Raw genomic sequence first — 25,402 nt, 5'->3', positions numbered from 1 at the left:
GAGCCTTTGGTTGCCAGCCGCCCCTCCTCTCTCCCAATCTCCCCCAGCCAGCCCTGCTGCCCATGACCCCTCTCCCCCCCCCGCCCTCGCCAACTCTGCTTCCCATTCCCCCCTTCCTCGGGGCCAGCCCCACTCCCCTGCTGGCCGGTCCTCCCCCCCCCCCCCCCCGATCAAGTGTGTCCCGCATTTTTTTTTTGAGACTACCTGGTAACCCTAGTCAAACTCTGGCTTCTTGCCTCAGCCCCCCCCCCCCCCCCCACTCCCCATATGAAGCTGTCAGCTATGTAGAGTGCCCAAGAAACATCCACCTCTGGGAAGTTAAGTCACTCTTCCCTACAACCCAACTCCTCTGTATCCACTAGGGATGTAAGCAGCTAGTCTTATCGGGAAGTTGAGAAGTGACTCAACTAGTTGCTTCGCCCCCAACTTCCTGCCTCTATCAGAGAGAGGTGGGGAGAAGCAGGAGCTAGTGCTGGGGGGAGCCAGCTTAAAAGCCAGTTCCCCCCAGCACTGTCTCTGAGAGGGTTGGGGGAGGCAAAAGCATAGCGGGGAACTGGGCACGAGCTGGGACAGCTGATCCCCAACTTGCACCTGGTTCCAGACGCTGCGCCTCTGCTTTTTAAATGTATTAAGGGCCACCAGGACCTAGTCATAGTTCCCCTAACAAAAGAGGTAATGCTTTACTGTCACTATGGTAATCTAATTACCCTTTGGACCTGCCTGGAAACAGAATCAGAGGTACATTAGCAACACACTCATATACCTACAAGTGTCTAATTAAAACTTACAATCATAGGAGCCACTTCAATATTATTTGGTGAGGGAGAAAGAGCAGCAGACAAGGGGGAAAAAAGAGCAGGAAAACTCATACAAGAATTAAGGAAACTTATGACCATAACATCCTCCAAAAATTCTTTTGGTTTAAATCAGACGAAACTAAGAGGCACTGATAAACACATACTTGTGGTTATCAAAGATAACATGGATGCACATGGGCAAGTGCGCCAACAAGAAAATATACACAAAAGTAAGATTGCAAACACATTATGTAACACCTACTAGCCAAGGATAAAGTTCTTTAGTTAGGATGTCTCTACCACCTCACCACTTTAAAGCCACACTCTCCAGAAACCTCAATCTGCAATTTTAAGAAATCAAATGGTATAATTTATTGTGTGCTACACTTAACTTTTAAATGTAAGAGAATTGACTGATTGACCACATGCAACATGTTTTCAGAGATGTTAGAAAAGTAGGAAGACTAAAGGTTGAATAAGCTTGAAAATTTTCAGTTTTAATGGTCCAATAATACATCTACCAAATAATATCTGATGAGTTACGGAAGGGCTTTCCCCACAAAATCCTTCAGCTCATTTCACTGAATAGTATTTGGCCACTCTTCACTTGAATCCCTTCCTTATTTGCTAGGCCTATCCATTCAACATTGCATTGTCTTTCCAACTGTAAATCATGATGCATTTGTCTAAAGGCTTGTCTATATGGTCTCACAGTTCCAACTATAAGGGGTGTGAACATGCGGCACTGTAATTCCCCTAAGTGGATGCTGCAGGTGCAAATTAAAAAGGTACTTATAGGGATGTCAATGTATTACATGATCAATCAATGACTACATGATTAACAGATTAGCCAGGGTTTATCAGTTAATCCTGTTGACTACACCCACACCTCCCTCCTTACCCGGGGTGTGGGGGTGGCGGGAGCTGTTGCCTGTGAGGAGCCAATTTAAGCCAGCTCCCCACAAGCACCAGATCCTATGGCAATACCTCCCCTCCCCCACATCCTTATGCTGCTGAAAGAGAGGCAGCAGGATGGAGGGTTGGGGGGGCAGGTGGTAACTGGTACATGCGGGGAGCCAGTTTTCAAGCCACCTCCCCATGTGTATCAGCACCCACAAGCAGAAAAGTAGCAGCTGGGGGAGGCAGGCGGGAGCCAAAATGAATGGGGAGCCAGCTTGAAAGCTGGCTCGCCACCTTGAAAGCTGGCTCGCCACCTTGAAAGCTGGCTCGCCACCTTGAAAGCTGGCTCCACAAAGCTACCCGCACCCCCTTGCTACCTCCCAAAGAGGCTGGGGGGCCAGGTAGAAGCCTGTGTACGGGGGTAGCTCTGCATGGGGCAGGGAGACTGACACTGAGCAGCTTTTGTATCAGAGGCAGCAGTGCAGGGCAGCAAGCAAGAGCCACTCTGTGTGGGGAGCTGGTTTTTAAACCAGCTCCCCTTGCGGACTGGCTCCCACCTGTCACCCCACGCTGCTGCCTCTCTAATAGAGAGGCAGCAACGCAGGGTGGCAAAGGGCTCCCCAAGAGTGAGGCAGAGAGTGCACTGGCTGCTGGTCTGCCCCCAGGGGACTAGTGAATAGTCATGTAACCACTACAATTTTATGCAGTTACACGACTATTCAATTACACGCTAGCTAACATCTCTACTTACTTAGCATTCTTAGTCCATATGTGCTACAATTTACTCCCTCATAATCCAAACTATAGAGCCACATGTACATAGACTAAGCAGTGGTCTTCAGAATCTGTGTGCGTCCTTCTTTTCTTTCCTCTACCCCCCCCCCCCTTACATCTCTCATTTCCCTATATAATGTATTTTCCACTTCTGCCTCTCTATGAAGTGCCACTATTAATCTGACAGTAAAACAAGTCAACAAGTTAAAGACACAACAAAAAGAATAGGAACCTCAAGACTAACAGTTAGAAAACTTCTAGCAATGCTCCAAACCCATTACATTTCAAGTGAATTCAACATGGAGCTTCCAAATGTAGTCACCCTTAAAAAAGGGGGGTAGGGGAAAGAGGGTCCCACGAGGGTTCAAGAAACTCACTGGCTTTTACACTTTGTAGCCCAACAAAAAAAAATGTGTAATATTAAAAATGAAAGAACTTACTTCACTGGATGAGTCTAGATAAAAATCTCATATACAGGACAAATGATCAAATTTTAAATTAAGATTTAAAATAACAGTAAAATGGTTTCATTGAAATCCTATTTTAAAATTTACTGGTAACAAATCCCTGTCCCCACAGTGGAAAATCTTCCCAAATATTCTAACTGGAAAACCAGTTGGAGCTGTAATGTAAACAAGGTTTAGGCGATCACAAATGCATTTACTGAACCAGTAAGCAGCCTTGCAAACTCCCTTAGGACCCACTGTTTCTAATAACTGTGTCAGGAAGCATGGGATGTGTACCCAGAGGACATTACAAATAATAGAGCAGAGAACTGTGCTAACAATCAGTATCTGTAGAATGAATGCATTTGTGCTTCATTTGAAGTCTAAGTTACAAACAATTCAATTGCCAAATTGAGAGACAGATTATGATAACTGGAGAACTAAAATAATTATTATATCAAGACAGTTTTCCAGTTGCAGAATTTTACTATTTGCATTCCCTCTGTTCTCATTCCCAGGCTACTACTAGATCAGTAAGCATCTCCTCTACTTCAGCATCCTGACTGTTAAACTTTAGAGGAAGAAATGCCTGAGCTAACCTCCCTTAGCTTTCATTTGAGTCCTTCTCCCCAATGAATTTCATTGCCTGCCTCTTCTGTTGTTCATAGTTTAAACATTAACGATACCTTTAAAAATAATCATGCTCTTTCTAGTTTAGCTTTAATAAAGTCTATACTTAATTATATGGAATTTAATGTAGAATCCATAAATGCTTTTGCCTTTTAACATCTAACTGTTAAATGAGCAACTGAGCACCTGTCTGCCATTACTTGATAATGTAAAACACTGATTTTATGGTCACTAATAAGGGGAAACAGTTTGCAACAATGGCTATGAAACCCCAAGAAAAATGAGAAACTCAGACTACCAATACAAAGACAAAGTTAAGGTAGGTTTGTACACCTAGTGTAAGTTATCCTAATTCCTAATATCTTGAGTTTCTAGTAAATTTAACCTTAACCATTAGACCTGTGATTCCCAACCTTTCCCCCATGGAGGAACCCCTAAAATAATTTTTCATATCCGGAGGAACCCCTACCCAAATGAAAACATTTGCTTGGCCATAAAAAGTTGACAGCAGGGAGCGCAATTCAATTACTGCCAAATTACTGTCAAGAAAATTTATTTGTAAAGAGCTGTTATCTATAGCTATATCTGCTTACATTGTAAGAAAAAAAATTTATTAATTCCACGATTTCTCGCTGAACCCCTGATGATGGTCTGTGGAACCCCAAGGTTCCGCGAAAACCTGGTTGGGAAACACTGCATTAGAGTCACAACAGTCAATTAAAAATTGGTGTTTTAAATATTTTACATTGTTCTTGTAAGGATTTTTTCCCCTGATAATTTCCTGAGGTCTAAAGAATACAGCTCCATTGCTATGCACTTCTGTAGACCTCCAAAGATGTGCAAAAGAGGATATTTCCTTCTGCGAATGTTATTAACAATGTAGATGAGGAATTCCTATCCTTTCCTATGAATCTACAAATATCTACTTAAGAGAAGCCCTAACCAGGAACGGGATACACACTGAGGGAACTACATAAATTCCACCATAAAACTTAAGGGGCTCCTAAAGCAATGTTTCCCAAATGCTGTGTGTCAGAGAGATTCCAAAAAAAGGGTCACCACAACCAGGGCTAAATTTACCATGCACTGACACCACAGACTTAGTCTGCCTTACATTCACCCCACAGCAGTGGTTCCTGTCCTACAGTGTTGAGAACATCTCCCAGCATCAGTAATGCCACTCACTCAAAATTTGGCCAGGACAGAGTGGCAGAGGTCCAAATCTAAGGCTATGTCTACACTATGGACCTTGGAGCAGTTCAGCTGAACCACTGCAAGGTCTAGTGTGTAGCCACTCTATGCCTGTGGGACAGAGTTCTCTCATGGGCACATTTATACCATCCACAATGAGCAACAGTAGCTAAGTCATCAGGAAATGCTCTCTTGCCAACATTGCACAGTCTATGCCTGCACTTTTGATAATGAAAAATATGCCAGTCGGGGGTGGCTTTTCCCCCTAGCATCCTGACCAATGAGAAGTGTTAGTGTAGACAAAGCCTGAATGATTACGGTTATTAGTCCATGCATCAAGTGGCAACACCCAGAGTGGGGAGTCCAGTCCAACCCCACAGAGCAGGAGCCACTACTGTGGGCTAAATATGGGGCAAGATCACTCTCCAATGTACCTCCCAACCTTCTGGGCTCCACCCCCTCACCAGGCCATGATTAGAGTTATGATGCCAGAGCGAAGGGTGCATATATGTAATGGTGAGGTCCCGCAAAAGGACAAAATGCCATTAATGGGTTGCCTTAATAAATATTTGTGAACCCACATCCTAAGACTTTTCCAAACAGCAGTAATGTGAAACTAATATGATGTGTGTCAGTTTCTCTTGCTACCTATAGGCTCCTTAGTAGCAGCAGCAGCAGCAACACACTGGTCATTTGTGCTCTAACACAGATCATGAGAGAGTAGCAGCAGCAGCACTTGAGCTGTTGGTGGATTTAGGCCTTGTCCACACAGAGACATTTACAAACAACTATATTGCAGCAACTGGCCTCATGAACACACTTAATTCAGAGTAAATGTCCACATGGGGAGTTACCATGGTGTTACAGCAGTATAATTATGCACCTAAATTTCCTTGTGTAGACAAGACCCTGTTTATATTTAAGTTCTCTTTTCCAACCATTATGGCTAGAATTTTTAATTCATTTGCACAGCGGTTAATAGCATTTGCCTGGGAAAGATTCTCTCAGCCCAGTCAAATGGGTTTTTCAAGCACAAGTGTTATTGCCATATACTATGGCTAGGCAAAAAACACCCCTTTTACCCTTCCCCCCCCCCCCCTCCAGTGTCTCCAGTTACTGTTCACAGCATATCAAGTAGTGCCCAGGAAGAATCCTGAACATTTCCCCAGTTTGGCTTGCACCAAGTATGTTAGGACTCTCACAAACCAGAATCCATTCTTAAAGCAAAGGCTGCAAGGCCTTACACTTCGGAGGCATAAATCCCCACAATGTGCTATTAGTGCTAATATTGTTAGCAGAAAGCCAGAGAGGCAGGAAAACATAACTTCTCCCTTTATCCCATTTTGAAGGAGGGCAAACTTTATTCTGGAAAAAAGGTATAATCCCCTTTTGCATCCCTATGGGGTAGAGGACTTTGTGCAACATGCACTGTTTGGAAGGCCCTTACTGTCAGGAAGGGGAAGTGTGACTCCTGTCTCCAGTGTCCCCATTTTGGGAACTTTGGCTGCCTGGCAAGGAGGAAAGCGATGATTCTGTCCTTCCCCTGCCAACACACATACAGGGAGAAAGGTGGGGGGCTGTGACACACTCGAGTCCGGAGGATCCTGCATTTCAGTGGGGGGCCATGACTCCTTCCCATTTACCCTCTTAGTCACTGGTCTATGGCTGGGGCAGGCGAGGGGTGCCTGCCCTTTCCTTACACCAGACGGGCACCAGATCTCCTCCTTCCCCGGGGCGCTGTGACCCTCCCAGCATTGGGGGTCTCGGTCTAGGGAAGGGAAGTGCAACCCCCGCCCCAGCAGTGAGGGTTTGGGCGCCGGGTGAGCGTGGCAGGCGCTTTACAATGGTACAAATCACAAACTGCTATGGGTAGCACGTCGCTGCAGGGAGCAGTTGCACACATACCGCTTTTTGCAAGGGCTACCTGTAGGATTGTGCTATTTCTGGTACTAATATGTTATAGGAGCCGTTCCTCGCCATCCTACAAATCAGAAACTGCTACCGGTACCACGTCTTACAAGGGAGCAGCTCTCTACAAACCACCGGCCTCCCCTCCCCTGGGCGGAATAGGCCATCGATTCCCCGGCCTGTCGCTATGAGGAGCCCAGGAGAGCGAGGCCTGCAGCTCCCAGCAAAGCCCCGGCCTGGAGTTTGCTCCCTGCCCCTCCGCTCGGAGGGGAGCGGCTGAAGCACCGCAGGGGAGGAGGCACCTGCAGCAGCCCCGGGGGGACCCGCACACGGCACGCCGCGGCCGCTCCCCCCTTCCCAGTGGTAGTTAAAATCAAGCCAGCGCCCTCTCCTGCTACTTGACAGTGCCCGCTCCCCAGCCACACTCCCCGGCCTCCCCGCAGCCGGGCACTGGCACCACGGAGGGGGGGGGGGGCTTCCAGCCAACAGCGCCCTCCCCCCCTCAGGAGCGTCCCACGCCACCCAGATCCACCCACCCCAGCAGGGTCCCGCACTGCAGCCCCTCAGCCAGGGCAGGCCCCCAGCACACACAGCATGTGCCTGCCCCCCAGCAGCCCACTGGACCCACCCTGTTCCCCACTCAACGACCGGCTCCACAGCACCACCCCCACTCGCCTCTGCCCCGACTGCTTGCGGGGCACATCACTGGGCTCTGACAATTTCAGCCCAGCTGGCTCCCAACACCTTCACCACGCAATAAAGCAAATGTACCCCCCTGTGCTGCCCCCCCACCACCAAACACTTTCCTGCAAACTTTGTTGGGGATTCATGCCACCCCCACTGCCCACAAATAAAATAAAACAAAAATGGCACGTGAACCTGTCAACCATTTTAGATCCCTCCTTAGGGAGCACTAGTCCTTTTGGGGGGAGGGGGGACTGGAAACCCCATCACACTCCCCGCTTCCCTGGGTGAGCGTGGGGGAGGGAGGCAAGATGCCGGGGTAGGGGAGCTGGAAAAGATTTGGGGGGGGGGGAAGAGGATGTTTCCTTTACCTGAGACCAGCCACTGGCCTCCATTGTTGGAGAATTCAATGGCATTGACACAGCCGAAGTGGCCCAGGAGGTCCTTCTTGTAGAGGTTTCTGCAGCCCCGCAGGCGTCTCCTCTGAAAGTCCTGGGTGAGCAGCGGGTCCCCCTGCACGCCCCGCTGGGACAAGAAGCCCACCACGGACCTCATGCTGCCCCCCAGCCCAAGTCTTCTCTTCATGCTGCTGCCTCTGCTGCTGCTTCCCACCCCCCTCACTCTCTGCCGTCTCCCCTCCCCCCCTGTTATGGTTATGATGATTTTTTTCTTTAGCCAGCCATAGCAGAGAGAGGTGTTAGACACTCCGTTGCTTCCTGATCCCCCTTAAACTCCTCCCCCTCCTCCCCCTAGCAGCTGATCCACAGCTGCAGCCTTTTTCTTAAAGCAATTCTGCTGCTGCCTGGGTTTGTTTGACTGTTGGTGGCGATGACGGCGGCAACGTATGTGGATGTTTAATGCCTAACGCTGGTTTATAATTACTCGCAGACTTACTTAGGAGGGCATCCTGGTTTTGCTCCTGAACTTATTTCAAACCCTCCTCCTTCTCCCCGCCCTCCAGCACATCTCTGCGGAAGTACGTTCTTCTCCCATTACGGAGCAAGGTGTCGTATGGGTTCCCATTTTAAGGGGGGTGCTGTCTGACGGCACTAGTAGCGCCTTTGGATGGGGGCAGGAGTGCGTGATCAGGGTGTCAAAGGGGGCAGCCTGACGTCGGGAATCTGTTGCCTCTCAATTGCATGGCTGAGCGTCAGAAAGCACTACATTTCCTGGAGTTCAGCACTTGGTTCTAGGGTCCCTGGAATTCGTTCCCCTTTGCCCAGGGTTTTTTTTCCCCTCCATGAAGTTCCTAGTAGTGGGAAATTGCGGAAATGCAGCTAATTTTTGGGAAGGGAAGGATAAAAATATATTAACATCATGGTAAGTTCTTGGGTGTCGATACAGCTTCAGGGCTATGAATAGAAAAGGTGGGTCCGCTCCAGAATGAGCCTGGAGGAGAAATTTTTTTTTCCAACAAAGCTGCCAAATAACCCCTTGAGACAAACATTACCATTAGTAAAAACAACCGAGAAGTCCTGTGGTACCTTACAGACTAACATATTTTTTGGAGCATAAGCTTTCGTGGGCAAAGACCCACTTCATCTGATAAAGTGGGTCTTTGCTCACTAAAGCTCATGCTCCAATAAATCGGTTAATCTATAAGGTGCCACAAGACTTCTCGTTTTTGCAGATTCAGACTAACAGGGCTACCCCTCTGATACTTATTACCATTAGTGGGGATGCTTTCATAGAAGCTCATAATAAAGGGGGGGGGTGCCAATTTTTTAATTTTTTTTAGAAAAAACCTTGAAATTGTGGGAGTTGAGCATGAGGAAAGGGGCTTTTCTGAAGTGAGTTCCAGCCTGTTCTGATACTTGTTAAAAGCTCCTTGGGAAGCAGATTTTGAGGTAAAATTGGCAGAACCTTTGGGACTTGTACTGGAAAATGCTTGTGAATTTCTGCAAGGTTTTCACTTTCCCTCCTACCCTCCAAAATGTAAACTTCTACAGAACTCTCTTTTGTCAACAAATGGTGATATTTGAGAGGGGGGAATGCCCCTTTCTCTCCTCTCCCCTACCCTGAAAACTGACATTTCAGCAAGGATTTCCATTTCCAATCTAGTGGATTGCTGTGAATCTATGAGATGTGGTGAAATTCAGCAGGATTTGTTTCCCAAATCTGGTGTAACAATTTGCTTTGCTATAGTATCTATATGTGCAGTAGGGGGGGAGGAAATATTTTTATTTTCTGTTTATAGAGGAAAATAATTCTAACAGCAATTAAAGTACAATATAGACATTCTCAATACTGCCCCATCTTGCAGAGAGACACACAAAGTCACTTCTATACACTTTAAGTAGCCTTAGGATTTTTTGATGCATAATTCCCAATTGGTGCAGACTATCGAACCTGTGGAAGTTGAAGTTTAGGGAAGGCTAAGAAGGTGGGAAACATCCATGACCTAGTCTGAGTCTTGTATAGGTAAAACAGCCTTTGTTAGTAATTATGAGTCCCCAAAATCCTAGTGTAAACAAGAAAAAAGTTTTCTTTCTTTACTTCACAACCAAAATTGTGTTGCACTATGGCATACTCTTAAACATCTGCCATGTTCCACCTTAAAGGTGAATGCTTTGCAGTAGTAGATGAAATTATTTCATTCTATAAAGTCAGTAAAATGCTTTGGGATTCCTCTTGGCTAAGACTTATAGAAAAACCACAAAACCCTACAAACCACACTTTTTAGCCAACAATACTATAAGCATTACTTAAAAAAAACAACAACCCTTTCAATTATATTAATAAAATCTGAGATTGGACTATTAAAAGTGTGCTATGAAATGACAGCATTCTTCCAAACAAATGAAATGTCAGTATGAGAAAATGTCTCCAAATACAGTTTGAACCCAAAAGATAATAAACACATAATTGTAATTTGACAAGAACATCCAGCCAACACTGGATGTTTTTGAAACGGTGATTACTGTAACAATATTAATATTGAGGATTTCATATTTAATACCTAACTTTTCTTAGGCCTTGTCAATTTCCAGAATTTTCCCTCTTTGCAGCTTTAAGTAATGTACTGTACTGGTGCAAATTCGTAGTGTAGACAAGCAAAGCTGCTAAGAGTCATGATTTACATGAGTGCAAATTACCCTAGTTTCAGACATGGATAAACTACACTGATGAAAATTATAGTTTATTGCAGTTTTGCTTGTCTACAGTAGAGATTTGCACCTTTTACAGTTGAATTAGTGGTTGGTCACTAATAACCAAGATTCCCTGAGTAGGCCATCCTTTAGTGACATTACTTCAGTTCCTCTGTAGGCACAAAACTGTCTCCATCACTTTCTATTCTATTCTATTCTATTCTATTCTATTCTATTCTATTCTAATGCTATCATCATTGTAGCATCTGAGCATCTTCCAGTGGAAATGGTAAACAACATGATTCATTTATATCAGATGTGGTTCATTTTCTCATTCATCCTCTTCCCAAAGGGGAAATTGTGTGGTCATAGTAAAGTATTGGTAGCTTTTTAGGGTTTTTTTACAATAAATATGTACATGTGCCTTGAATTTGGAGAGGAAGACGGTAAATTTTATGGTAGTTCTCAGTTCCTGGGGGAGTTTGTTCTGCAGTCTGGGACCAATGCCAAGGAAAAGCTTTGTGCTCTGTACAGATGAGCACATGTAAAGGTTATCTTCAAAACAAAATATACCAGAACTTTTCTGTATTACCTAATTGAAGTTTTGATCTGTAGAAAACAATCTGTGAGTGATGAGAGGGAAAATATTACATGGAGAACCTATGGGTTTATTTGAAAGAAAAATTATGGCAAAGCTACTCACCAGTGCTACTAAAGGTCATTTTTCTCACAAAGTCTAAATTCATTATTTGTTTGATAAAAAATGCTGAGATTTGTTTTTCACCCTATTTCCTCTGAGAATGATCTTAAAAGTAGAATTATAATCTTTAAATAATTATCATTAACTATGTTGCTGAGTAGGAGCAGGGCACATTTTGCTTTTTGAGAAGATTATTCTGTTGTATTTATTCCTGACTACCTCAGTCTGATCAATATGAATATATTACAGGGCTTACTTGTGCAAGCCAGGCTGGGGAGGATGGGAAACTTCCTGCATCAGACCATTTGAATTTTATCAGGTTACCACTTGAAGCATTTGAGGACACCGTGTTTTGGTTGATGGGTTTGGGGATTTTGCTTTTTATTCTGCGTCACCAAAACAGACACACCAATCTTTTTGAGAATTGAAGGCTTGAAATATTCTGTAAATTCATCAAATCCCTACACTAGAGAAATAGTGGCAGCTAACATAATGAACATAGAAGGTAGTGTTTTCTATGGGGAAGATTCTTTTTGTGTATTTCAGGCCTGCTCCAGCAACCACTGTGGAAATGGCACAACTTTCAATGGCTTAAATAGTTTGCAGAGATGCCAAGAGTTTGACAGTCTGTAAGAGATTTCCAGCCTCAACAAGTGAGATTCAAGGCCAAAGAGTGAGTTTCCAGGGGCGTGTGTTAGGTCATTGCTTAATACAGGAGGGGAGTTCTGTCTTGGATGACATCCAGTAGTCCTGGTTTTTAATCCAATCAGCCGTTATTAGTTTGTTTCAAAATTTAGACTGCTTAATATTGCATAAAAATGCTTAAATGTCCTAATTCATATTAGGTATAAGACACATGCAATGAAACCAGTGGATTTTAATAAAACCAATTATTTGCTGGTTGGAAAAGTCTGGATGGTTGGAGATCCCTGACGACCAAAGTTAATAACCCCTTGTTTAGGCACACAGTCAGTGGACAGAACAAGATACATATTTAATAATAAACTGTTTTTATATAAACCTAACAAAAAAAGAAAAGTGTTTTATCAATACAATGTTTATTTTTGCACATCACTTTGTCATAGTGACCATCTATTTGGAAAACACTTTCTAGTACAAATAATATTTGGTTTGGATATTATTGCTCATTTATTGCATTTACAGCAAACTAAAATAATCAGATTTCAAAATGAATACATGCAAAATAAATTAAAACAAAATAATTAAAATGAAATATTAAATGCATGTCAAATAATTTAATGTAATTAATTTGAAGCTAACAAATCATAGACGAAAGATTCAGATGTCACATTTCTCTTAATTTCTAATGTGCTTTGTTATATTGTCATGTAGCCCCCTTTGCTATTTTTATAACTTCTTTTGGTGGCTCAAACTTGAATCATTGCTGAAGATTTGCCAGCGACACTTGGATAATAGAAAGCAGTGTCCCATGTAGCCCAGAGTTAGGTCTGAAAGGTGTCTCATTCTTTCGAACAAGACTAAATGCTCTCTCTTCTCCTGCATGTGAGTGGGGTAAAAACTAGGGCAAAACTGGTAAAGCTGGGCAGTAATGGGAACTTGACCATATTTTAAAAAAATAAGTCTTGTGGGCTACTGGGACAATGAAGGGCCATGAATTTTGTCCAGTGTGGTTTTCAATTTTGAACACCTGCTCATTTTTGGATAAACTCATATTTTGTTTGACCATCAAATATTCACACACAAAAAAATCCTACATAGCCTTCTCTCTTCTCTTGCATGTGTATCAAACAGGGGCCTGTAGTCTCCATGGTTACCACAGTACACAAGCTTGGACAGCAGCTTTCCAAGCTCTAAGCCAATGGTCTCTAAACTTTTCAGGGTCATGCCCTTTTCCACTCAGGACTGGGGCTCTGGGAAGGGGAGAGCTATGTGGACGGGGTAAGGAGGACAAGGCTGGAGCCACAGTTGGAGGTGTTCTGGGCTGGCCAGAGCTGAGTCTGAGTGTGGGGCAAGGAGCCAGTGCTGCAGCTGGAGGAGGGGCTAAAGCAGAGTTGGGAGTAGAATGGGGTTGGGTGGCACTCACTACCTGCCCCCAGTAGAGACTGACCTGGGCCCTGCCATGCCTTTCCCTCTTTTACTTTCCTGCACCCCCTTAGGGGGGTGACTGAGTCCCATGGTTTGGTGACCTTTACTTTAAGGGGTGCCTGAGACCCTGGAGGTATTGTTGTCTCTTTCAGCACGCAAGTAAAAATATTTAAAATCTTTATATATTTATTCAGAATGACTGAGAGATGCTATGAATGTGTGCAAGAATGAGATAGCATGCTAATGAATGAGCCTTGTACCCAACAAGTTACATTTGACATGTCTGAGTTTAGGAGTCTTAATGCCTGCCTAGAGAATTATAGTTGAAGTGGGGAAGGCTGGATAAGAGATTTAATTGGTTAGCTTACTAATAGTTACATTTTTGTAGACCTGGATTCATTGGGTAGTCCTGACCTCACAGGTATAACTCCCATTGAATTCAATCAGGGCATGATTTCACCCAGTGATACCTATGGGTATGGCCACTGCCTTGCACAAAGGATGCAAAACCCGATTTACTTTTCAGACAATTGAGATTGAATTGCCTACTATTTTCTATCTCATACTGAATGTTTTACTGACAGACTGTATTGTTATATTGTATTAATAAATTCTGTAATATTGGGATGTACATATTTAATTTTCATAGTTTGTATGTAAGCAAAACAATAAAAAGAACTCAGAACAATATTTTATATTAAGAGGTTTCTTTTAAATGTAGTTCCATTCTGAAAAGTGTCCACAAAAAGGGCAGAGTGAAGTTTTATTCTAGTCTAGTTTATTCAGTTTTTCTACTGTCTTCATGCCTGCAATATCTGAACTGCATGAACCAGAAATATGTTAAGCAGTGTGACTAACATTGACTGTTTATTATTTCTCTGTCATCATGTACCAGATTTGCTCAGTTTAGCAGTTATAGGATTTTTTTCTTAAATGTTCATAAAGAGGAAAAAAAACATTTTAACTTTTAGATCTCTAGATCTTACTTGGGCATTTTAAAATAGGAGATCATTCTAATAATAATAGCACTTGCACCTATATAACTGTCAAGAGCTTTCTGAGGATCGCACAGCACATTTATATTACCTTAAGTAATTCTGAATTTATTCTGACCCAAAACATAGGAGCTGCTCTTGGTTCCCACCTACTGGGCAATGACAAAATCCTTTGACTTTTCCCTCTTTTACAACATACAAAAAATCCACCACTTCCTTTCTATCTTGACAGCTGAACAGCTTGCTTGTGTTATTCTATATTCTGCCTGCAACCCAGGCTGCGTCTGTAAGTAAATGAAGCCCCACCCACTTGAAATGCCAGAACAAGATGTCACTCACAGTAGATTGTGCAGATGTTGAACATATGATAACCCATTCTGTGCTGGGTTCTTCTAACTTAAGCTTCCTCTTAGTGTAGTTCAGATCTGCTGGTTTCACCTCCTCTTGAGGAGCTTCAGTGCCCTATTGAGCTGTGTGGAACTGATTCCTTGTAAAGGAGCTTGACTATCCCTCTGGGTTTTCTGGGACAGATTTCCTTCTTGGTGGGGTTCAGATCCCTGATGTGCTCCATTCTTCCTGTTTGGCTTGTTTGTTTCACAGGTCAGACAGGGGAAGCTGGAAAAAGTGGTCTTCCCCCAGGCACCTTCTATTGGTGACTCTTAGATCCAATGTCACTTAAAAGTTGCAAATCTTCATAAAATGACCAACCCTCTCATTTCTTACATGTGCAATAAAATAGTTAATAATGTTGATGCTTTAATCTATTCCTCAGTGGGAAAATAGGGCATTTTCTCTTTAAACACTAGGCAAGAATCACTGCAGTAATCACACTTGGTTCACATTTTGACTTAAAAAGTAAGTTACAATTTCTTAAAATGAGATTTTGATGAGGATTGCAGGATTGGGCCCCAACCAATATGTACTTTAATTATCAGTGGACCAGTGGGATTACATATGGCTCTTTGTTCATTGTCTACTAACAGCCCTTTATATTTCTGAATTTGAGCCTCTTTTTGATTATTGGTTACCATTGATTTTCCTTTGAATACTGAGTCATACTGCATTTTTCTCTCCCATTAAGGAATGAGCTAATACTGTTATTTAAAAAAACCCGGGATCTTTGGCCAAAACCTTTGCACAGAGATCTCAGATCAGACTACTGAAAGACAGAGTCTCTGTTAGCTAACCAGGCAGCCCTACTGCTTACAGATGCAAAGGTTCCAGTTAACTGCTTGAAATAGGTTTCTCATAAATAAGAATGAGTGTGTATTTAATGTTTACTCATTTGGTTAGGCTCAGGTAAGGGGTTGGAGAGCGCTTTGAGGGAAAAGGCAAAAGAGGAGTGGGTGAGAGGGTAAAGTGGGGGCAGATCTCAAGGAAAGAGGCAAAGTGCACCAAGACCTTGTGGCACAGGGCCATTGTCCAAGCATTGGTGCCCCCTCTACTTCTAGGGAGCTTCCAGCAGTCGCATACAAGTCTACCCAAATGAATGATTCACGCACCACCTGTGGTTTACATCAACTTGGCAGTCATACATCCACAGTCAAATTGGTCACTGTCATGAATGAGAGCTGCTAAGGAAAATCTGACTTATCTGAAGAGTGAGGAAAGGATTAAGCAACTCTGGAAATGCACCTGAATGAAGGGACTTCGGGCATTAAGCCAATGAAATGCAGATAGGAATTTCAAACCAAGAGAGGGGCTTTTTTTCCCTCTCTTCTTTTTTTTTGAGATCAGAGCAGTTTTTCCCCTAGGTAACAAGGGAGTTAGGCTCTCCTATGAATGGACTCCTTGAAATGTGTAAGTACGGAAAAGTTTAGATAGTCCATCAGGTTTGATTGTTTTACTTGTTTGGGGGTTGGAAAATCATGTCAGTGTTGGTTAACTGTTTTTCTCTTTTGTAACTAAGGTTTACAACCCAGAGATTTCCCCTGAATCTATTTCGCTCCATGGCTTTTAACACCCAGTCATTTATTATGCTTGCAACAATAGTTTTGTTTTGATAATAAAGGTGTTTTCCTTTTTGTTTTGATTAACCAGTATTGGCTGATTGTTGTGTCCTTAAGCCTATGTGGCTGTAACCTGGGAGGAGCAAAGCCCCATTGTTCTCTGCGGATTGCCTCTGTTTTCCCAATTCCAAGCAAAATGGAAATTGGGACATGGGGGAGAGCTTTGCCTTAGGGAAGGGATTCCCAAGAGTTCTCTTCCCTGGAAAAGGGTTTATTTTATTTTATTTTTTCACTTCACTTGGGTAGTGGCAGTGACTGATCGTCTTCCTTCGGGGTCTCAGGGAAACTGAGACCCGACAAGTTTGTCTCAGGGGAATTACAGAGACAGGTCCTTACAGAGTTTATTCTGCTAGCCGGCCCCCATAGCTACACTCAAAGTATCAGGTTGGGGAATTGAGCCATGACAATCATCCACCACAATAAGTGTCCTGTTATACCAGCACAGGAACACCATGTCCTGGAGTGGCACAGAACGACAGTGCATGTACTTAGGGTTAACACAGTGCATATGTAGAGATCCTAACCGTCCCCCAGTAATTCCTTCAGGCCCCACAATGCCCCACACTGACTGCTCTGCTCACGGTTGTGAATTCCACTTCCTTACTGTCATGGAGACTGGAAGCTCCATCGTTTCCCTTTATAGTTCTGCAAATTTATTTTTGAAATTCCGTTTCCTTGTTGCCCAGCTTGGTGAGCATACCTAGCAGCTCTTCACTGTTGTGTGCTATTGCCCAGCTGACCATGCCCAGCAACACACTCCTAGAGTAGACAGGAGATATTGTATCTCCTGGGTCTGGTGGGAGAAAAGGCTATGTAGGCACAGCTTTGAACCAGGCATAGAAACATGGACATCTATGAGCAGATTGCTCAGGGGATGCAGGAGAAGGGGTACAACAGGGACCAGTATAGTAGCAGTGCCACCAGACAGCCAAGGAGTTGTGACAGGTACGTCAGAAGGCCAGGGAAGCCAAGAATTGACCTGGTACTAAGACACAGACCAGCAGCTTTTACAAAGAGATGCATGTCATGCTTGGCAGAGACAGTCACGTCCCTCCAATGCAGCACCATGGGTACCTCCTCAGAGCCCAAGTCACAAATCCCTTCTCTATCCCACCCCTTCCCTCAAGTCTCTGCCACTGCCTCGCCTCTTCCTGCCCCTGCTTCTTCCTATCTCTCCCCTGAGAATGCCCTGTTCCTACTCTTCCCCTTTCCTTTGAGAGCCTCCTACACACCACAAAACTGTTGCTTGCAGCAGATAGGAGGCACTAGGAGGGAGAGAGGAGTTGACGATGGGGCCACCAGTGGATGTGTTAGACCAGGACTGAATCCTGCTTTTTAGAACACAGGTTCTACACCTGTACCATATCTGTATCACTGGGCATTAATCAAATCAAACAGAAATGGCTGAAACAACAACTGCTTTATTTAACAAAATACTAAACTTAGAAGGCAAATATAAAATCCGGTTGTCATAAATGAAGCCTGGCATGAGGCCAGAACACAAGATAGGAATGGTTTAACAGTCCTACCACTGTCTCGATGTCTGGAGAAGAGAAGTAGGTGAATGTCTTCCGGCTGAGGAAAAGGAACAAGCAGAGACGGGACGGAGTTGCAGAGACCCAGGTAGGTGGACACTCTTCTTGCTTCTGGTCTTTTTTCTTCTATACTTGACATGCTGTCCTGCGTGCGGTATGCGGACAGGAGGACAAGATGGTATGTATGTGTATGTGTGTGACTGGCCCTGATGCAGCCTCCTAACTAAAACAAATAAACTTTGTGCTAGCAGTCGTTACAGCTGTGAAACTGGATTGCTGCACCACAAAGGGCTGTCAGCAACCAGGCTGGCTTCTGCCCAGATGGCCTAGAAAGCCAAACAGCCTGCTAGCTGTCATCCTAGCACCACTGGGTTTACTGATGATATGGACACAGAGAGCCCTGTGGGCAGGGTCAACTCCCCTTAAGAACCATCTGGTTACTGGGCAGATTAGAGTCATGTGACCCATTTTCCCCACTTTTCCTCTTTTTTTCCTGCTCTTTTCTGACAGGAGATGGTAACCAGGAGGCTGGCTTCCATCTAAAAGAGGAAAACAAAATGGAGGACATAAAAAATCAACAACAAAACGAGTGCCCCTCCCCCAACAGACAGGAAAGAAAGGAGTTGGCTGCCAGTGGATGCTTAAATGCACACTAATTTTTTTCTGTAGATGCTTCAGCACCTGAGCACCCATGGAGTTGGTGCCTATGGCACTCAGTGATAAACACTTCTTAGATGCTATTGCAGAACATAGGCTAGCAGCATATGGGCCCAGGGACCTTTAGAATGTTATCCTCAAGAGTGAGAAATCAGCTAAAATTACCACTGCCTGTGGAAAATGGTGCCAGTATTCAGTGCCATTTCCCTATATTAATAGAATCATGCAACTGAGCAATTTCTTCCTCATTTCCCCATCCAATGGTGGGCCATACTCATCATGGCTACTGCTGTGACTGGCACAAGCAATCCTAAACAGAAGTGAGAATTTAAACTGCTTAAAAATGTAAAATGTGTAAGAATGTTGGGTAACAAAGAATGTTGGGTAACAATTCAGCATTTTAAGTTTCGCTTTCTGCAAGGAAATATACTGACAATGGTGTCTCTGTGTGGTTTATTTTCTGATGCTGCCTTTGCGGCCTTCACGGTCTCTCACTCTAGAGCCATGGAAGGCCTGAGACAGATAAAGAGGTGGAAGAGGATTCAGGATGATATGGTCAATGAGACCTTGCAAGCCAGAGCTGCTTCAGACTGGGCTTGGAGGATGAACATTGCAGGCAGCCTGGAGAAGGAATGAATGGAGAGGAGAAAGGCCCAGCAGGAAAAGCAGAAAGTGATACATCAGGACATAATGCGGCTTCTTAGCAAATATAAATGCACCATACTTGAACCTACAAGTTCAAAAATCCCAGGCTGCAGCCCATGGAGAGCTCAATATCAGGACCACCTTATACTCCTGTCAAGTTATCTGGAGTCTCTCTCAAACATGAGTACCAACTTCAGAGCAAACTGTCAAGGAAAAAGGCTCAAACCCCATACTGATTATCTGTTCTAGAATTAGATGTCTAGAACAAAGTAACAAGTCTGAATTCCTAAAACACTATAACAACTTTATCATGGAGCCACAGACACTTCCCTTGGACTCTCCAGTCTATCTTGTCACCCAGGGAAGCCTTCCTTTGTGATAGATTGTCCCTTACGCTAAAAATTAATTTTCAGGTTAATCTCAATCCCAAACAACTAATCACTTATCCCAGTCAGTTGTACTTTAGAGCTCTTGCCAGAGACAGCACGTGTAGCCAATCTTCACTAAACTAAAGATTTATTAACTAGGAAAAAGGAATGAGAATTACAAGGTTAAACCATGTAAACATACACATACAAATGTGTTAGTCTTAGGTTCCAAAAGGAAACAGTGGGAACTGTTTTATTACGTCCTGGAAGACTACCCTAAACTAAGCAACGTGGGGTTGCCTTGCTTATGCTTAAGAAATATTGCCATCTCCACATTTCAAGCAGCATAGTGGCAACATTTTTCCTTTCCCCAGAACTTAAGCTGATGGGACAAGTGTTTGTGCATGTCTCCACTTCATGGGTTTGCGGGGGGAGCAATCACAAAGTCTTTTGTCTACTGATGTTCCACAATGGTTTGTCTGACGTCTGTGTGCCTTCTTTTCTTGATCAGGAAATGATACCTCTTGTGGTAAACTAGTATTATTTCACATGTGGAAATATTTCTCTCCTAACTGTGTGGTTTCCAATTTCATAGCAAACACTTACTGCAGTTACAAAGTAAACAAATATTACCTTATACCATGGGATATTATAAGTGAGATTAATGCATATGGAAACCACCCAAGCCTATCTCCTAGAACTGGAAGGGACCTTAAAAGGTCATTGAGTCCAGTCCCCTGCCTTCATAGCAAGACCAAGTACCATCCCAGACAAATTTTTGCCCCAAATCCCTAAATGGACTCCACAAGGATTGAACTCACAACCCTGGGTTTAGCAGGCCAATGCTCAAACCACTGAGCTATCCCTCCTCCTTTCATAAAGTCCACACATTAAACACATCTCTATAAATTTAATGCCTATTTTAACAATGCTAACACATAAGTGAACCAGACTGGTTTCCAGATAGGCATCTGTTGGTTTTCAGTGAGATGTAGGTGCCTTCGCATGAACTGCAACCTGGTCCGCCAGCATCACAATTCTGCCCCCCGCCCCAACATTGCAGGTAGCATCATGAGTCACAAGATTACCCTATCACTCCATCCCAGGAAATATTAAAGACTACCACAATTTTACATACCCAGACCTGTGAAGTCCATAGGTGGTGTGTGTGTAACTGAAATAGATATGAATGTTCTTTCTTGTTCAAAAGTACTGTTCTCATGATTTTTTGAGTTGTATTATGTTTTTAATGTATTGTTTTAAAATTGCATGGGTGTTTGCACTGATTTTATTACAGAATAAAATGTTATTGAATAATTCATCTTTATTAGTTCACAACTGCTCAGCATTTCTGACATCAACAAATCACCTCTTCCTGAATAGTGCCACACAAGTCATAGAATCACTCAGAAACAAAATTAATAGGTATATTAACAATGTTATATTCCTACAGTAGTCACCACACAATTCCTAGCAGACAGCAAAAGAGCAGGGCCAGGTAGAACACACTTTGACTATACACACTATTCTGGTCTCTATTACTATGTTTTTTTAAAGCCTCCTTGAGCCATATAATGCTGCATTAAGCTCTTTTAATTGCCCTTGTATCTGGCAGTTCAAATTCAGCAGACAGACAGAGCACCTTTGCCCTCCCATCTTGGTGGCAACTTTTCTTACTTTTCTTCATAGATATTGTGCAGGACACAGCAGGCAGCTATAACCACTGGGATTTTACCAATATGTCAGCAACCTTCAAATGACCAAAGGCACATTCAACTGTCATTCTAAACTTGCTGAGCCAGTAGTTGAATCATTTCTTATTGCTGTCAAGGTGGCCAGTCTACAGGTTCATGAACCAGGGAAGCAAGGAGTAGAGTGGGTCCCTAGGATCACTGTTGGCATTTTAACATTCCCAGTGGTAAATTTAGCAATTGGGAAAGATGTATTTCCTTTCAGCTTTCTGAAAAGGTCTGTGTTCTCAAAGATGTGAATTGCATAGACCTTCTCTGTCTGATGTTAGTGAAGCATCTCCTGCATAACCATAGAAAAGTATCCCTTTCTGTTGATGTACTCATGAGCAAGGTGGTCTGATGCCAAAATAAGAGGATGCATATCATCTATCATTACACTGCAGTTTGGGAATCCTGTTGCTGCAAATCCACTATGTCCTACACATTGACCAAAGTCACAGCTCTCTGTAGCAGGAGTCACACTTGCATCACCATGGCCATTGCAGTGGATTTCCTGATGCTAGATTGATTCCCAACTAACAAGTAGCAATCTGCCATTGCAAGTTTCCACAGTGTGACTGCCATTTTCTTCTCCACTGTCAGTGCAGCGCTCATTTGGTGTCCCTAAACTGGAGGGCTGGGGCAAGCTCAGTACACAGATGGAGGAATGTGGCCTTACACATCTGAAAATTCTACAGCTGCTATTAGTCATTCCAAACCTGCATTATAATGCAATCCCACCAATCAGTGCTTATTTATTTAAAGTGACCAGACGTCCTCCTTTGAGGAAGACAGTCCTCCTTTTGAGGGCCTTGTCCTCCCCAATAATTATGTCCTCCTTTTGTCCTCCTTTGAAAAAAATTGTCCTTCTTGTCCTACTTTGCCAAAAAAAAAAGAAGAATCCCGCTGTTTTTTTAAAGTATCATTATACTGCAATTGAACCCCTGTTAAAAGGCTTAATATACAGTAAAAGTACACTTAGAGGGTATTTATGAAATTTTATTGTTTATTTTGAGCCATTTTAATTTAATGTCAATGTGATTTTTTAGTTGACACAATTAACCCTAAAAATGTTGAAGAAAAGAAAATGCCATTTCAATGAGAATTTAAAAAAGGAATTTCCTTTCATCAGAATTGCGGATGAAACAAGAGATGATTCATTAGTGAAGTGTACTGTCTGTTCGGTGGAATTCAGTGTGGCAGCAGGTGGCCGATCCAGCATAACAAAGCATGATTCCTCAAACAAACATCAACATTCTTTAACATCAGCATCAATGTCCCAGAAAGTTACAGACTTCTTAGGAAGTATATCATTTGGAGAAGACTAAAAGAATTTAGCATCTGCCAAAGGTCTGACTGCGTACCACACTGTGATGCACAATCAAAGTTTTCAGAGTATGGACTGTACATCAAAACTGAATAGAGTACTTTATAATAAAAAATTCCATTGTGCCAGAAGTAAAGGAGAAGCTATTATTTGCAACGTTTTTCAAACTTATGCACAAGAGAATTTGAAGAAAGATTTAGATGAAGCTAAATTTGTTACACTTCTTTTGGATGCTTCAAACCACAAAGATACAAAGTTGTATCCTGTGTTAGTTCGTTACTTCAGTTTTGAAAATGGTATTCAAATCAAAGTTTTGAATGTGGAAGCAATTGATGGTGAGACATCTGAAATAATATCCAATCATATCAAAAAATTAATGGATAATCATAATTTGAATGATAAAGTTATTGCGATGTATGCCGATAACACAAATACCAATTTTGGCAGTGTAAATCACAAAGGCGATAAAAATGTTCATAAGAAAATGATGCATTTACTTGGGAAAACGATTATTGGAAATGGTTGCAATGCACATATTGTATCTAATGCCATCAATACAGCATCAAGCTTAATGTCCATCGATGTTGAAGTTGTTATACCTCAAATTTATTTACATTTTGAACGATTCACTGTAAGAGTTACATCATTAAAGACTTTTTGCAAAGAAGCCTTAGTTGAATATAAAAACTGTTGGGATAGTCGAAAACAAGATAGTTAGCTTTAATGCCAGCCATTGAACGAGTGCTGCAATTATTCGAGCCTTTAAAATCATATTTTCTAAGTTTGGAAAAATGTCCACTGATCTTGAAAAACTTTTTAAAGAATGAATCTGCTGGAGTAACTCTGTATTTTGTTCACAATCAAGCAACTTTGTTCCAGTCAGTTATAAAACGTATTGAAAAAGAGCATATAACTTCTACAGAAGTGGGATTGCATATTAAACAATTAAAGGAGCAACTTTAATCACGTCTTGAGTCCAACTTCCTTCTATTGGTTGTAATTACTAATTTAAACAAATTACAAGAGAGCAATCCGGGAATGAAGAAAGAATTTACAAGGGAGGCAATCAGTTTATATAAAAATGCTCTTGAATATCTAGAAAATTGGACTAAGCATGACAAACCAGTGTACGTGTTTGATTGGATTCTGCTGAATGAAGAAATTCAATGGAATAAAATCCTTGAAACAGTTTTATTCATTAAAGAAAAATTTAGCATCACAATAAATGACAATTTATTGTTCAACGAAGTACGAAGAATTAACAATATAATAAAAGACAATGAACGGACTGAACGTGAAATTGATAAAAAATGGATCGAGATTTTTAATTTCTTAAAAGAGCAGCAAATATTGATGTTTTTAATGTTGTATGTTTGTTTTTGTTAAGTCTGTCTTATAAGACAACTCATATTGTGATAATTTATTTATATGATTATTATATACATATACAAGTATGCTTTTTTGTCAACTCAGTGTCCTCCTCGCACATTTTCAAATTCTGGTCACCTTAATTTATTGGGCTGTCAAGGATAAATCCCCACTCTGACACAATGAATGCAGAAGTGGGGGCCCGCAAAAGTACCCCAAAATCTTGTTTTTCCAGGTTTTGGTATAAAATTTCCTCCCAAAATCCTAAAAACCTAGATTTTGGGGATAAAAATCTGCTGCTACCACCCAAATAACAGTAAGAAAACCAGGGAAGAGATCACTTAGGAAATCTCAGCCCTAAAGTAAAACCAGGACACAAAAATTAACCAATGCCAAGTTAATAAAATAGAAAGAACTTTTATTATCACCACAATACTCTTGTTATAAGCATAATTGGATTGGCTACATGATAAGAGCCACCAATTAATAAACTCATGGGGAATTTTCCCACGGGGACCAAAACTTAGTTACAAAAGAGAGGAAAACCCATTTCTGAATTCACTGACATCATATCCACAGTCCCAAACCATAAAACAATAAAACCTAATGGATTTATCTAAACTTTGCCCTACTTACAGATAGTGACGAGTCTTTTCTTGGAGAGAGATATTTTGCCTGTCCACCTCAGTGTCTGGAGAGAAAAACTCAGGGACAAAGAAAGAAAAACCCAAAATTCCTTTGTCCCAGTTTGAAATCCCATCTGCATTTCTATTGGCTACCTGGCTAGGTACAGTTAATCCCTTAGTCCCCAGGCTGCTGGCCATCCCTCATGACCATGACATGGGCCCAGAAGCAGCTCTCCACCATTTTCAACTGTTCTGTGAATGCCACCAACAACCTTGAACTGGTTCTTGCTATGTCCCACAGCAATCTGTCCTCCAAAGAATCATCATGTTTCCCACTCCTTTGGTTCCTCTTGAAGTTCTGCAAATACTCCAGGATCATAAGGCACCTTTTTACTGATACAACTGAATTTACATTAGTTATTTAAAAAAAAAACCCTAAAAGAAATAGTTATACTAGTACAAAATCTATGTGTAGACCAGGCCTTACCTCTTATACCTGAGTGCTCTTAAGCACATATTTTCAAAGCTCATAGTTTAAATAATCTCTTAAACCCCCTTCCTTTGTTATACACTTTTGTTAAAGTGGAGACACTTACTTTCTCAGGAAGATCATCTGAACCTAATACATTTAACCACTGTGACATTCTATACCTTGGGGAGTGCACTGTAACCTCCATAATCGTCACTGATATATAAATGTCATCTTGCATATAAAACATACCATGTGAGGTATCACAGGAAAGGTTATGATTAGCTGAAACCCACTGTTCTATGTGGGTTTCACTGGAGGCTGTGGAGTTAAGACCTGTTCTATAGTCAGATTAGGGGTACAAAACTGTAAATTGGGGAATCAGTCAGATATTAGCTCCTTGGAGACAACTGCAAGGAAAGTAACCAATACCTATGCAGGTTGATGGTTAAAAGAACCATCAATCACCATTGCCCAGCAAGGGAGC

The 25,402-nt window shown here is 42.3% G+C and overlaps 1 protein-coding gene across 1 annotated transcript in view; it reads right to left on the bottom strand.

The window, feature by feature from the left end:
* Positions 1 to 8,005, bottom strand: part of DCAF5 (DDB1 and CUL4 associated factor 5) — an 88,231-nt gene extending 80,226 nt beyond the window's left edge. Inside the window, exon 1 of the mRNA XM_075927343.2 lies at positions 7,702 to 8,005. Coding sequence (XP_075783458.2) covers positions 7,702 to 7,915 — 214 coding nt within the window. The 5' untranslated portion in view covers positions 7,916 to 8,005. The remainder of the gene's footprint in view (positions 1 to 7,701) is intronic.
* Between the last annotated feature and the right edge of the window lie 17,397 nt (positions 8,006 to 25,402).

Source organism: Pelodiscus sinensis, chromosome 5, assembly GCF_052426305.1.
Source record: "Pelodiscus sinensis isolate ZL-2025 chromosome 5, ASM5242630v1, whole genome shotgun sequence".
NCBI lineage: Eukaryota > Metazoa > Chordata > Testudines > Trionychidae > Pelodiscus > Pelodiscus sinensis.
Note: the sequence above shows the minus strand (reverse complement) of the source record. Positions and strands in the feature narration are given on the sequence as shown.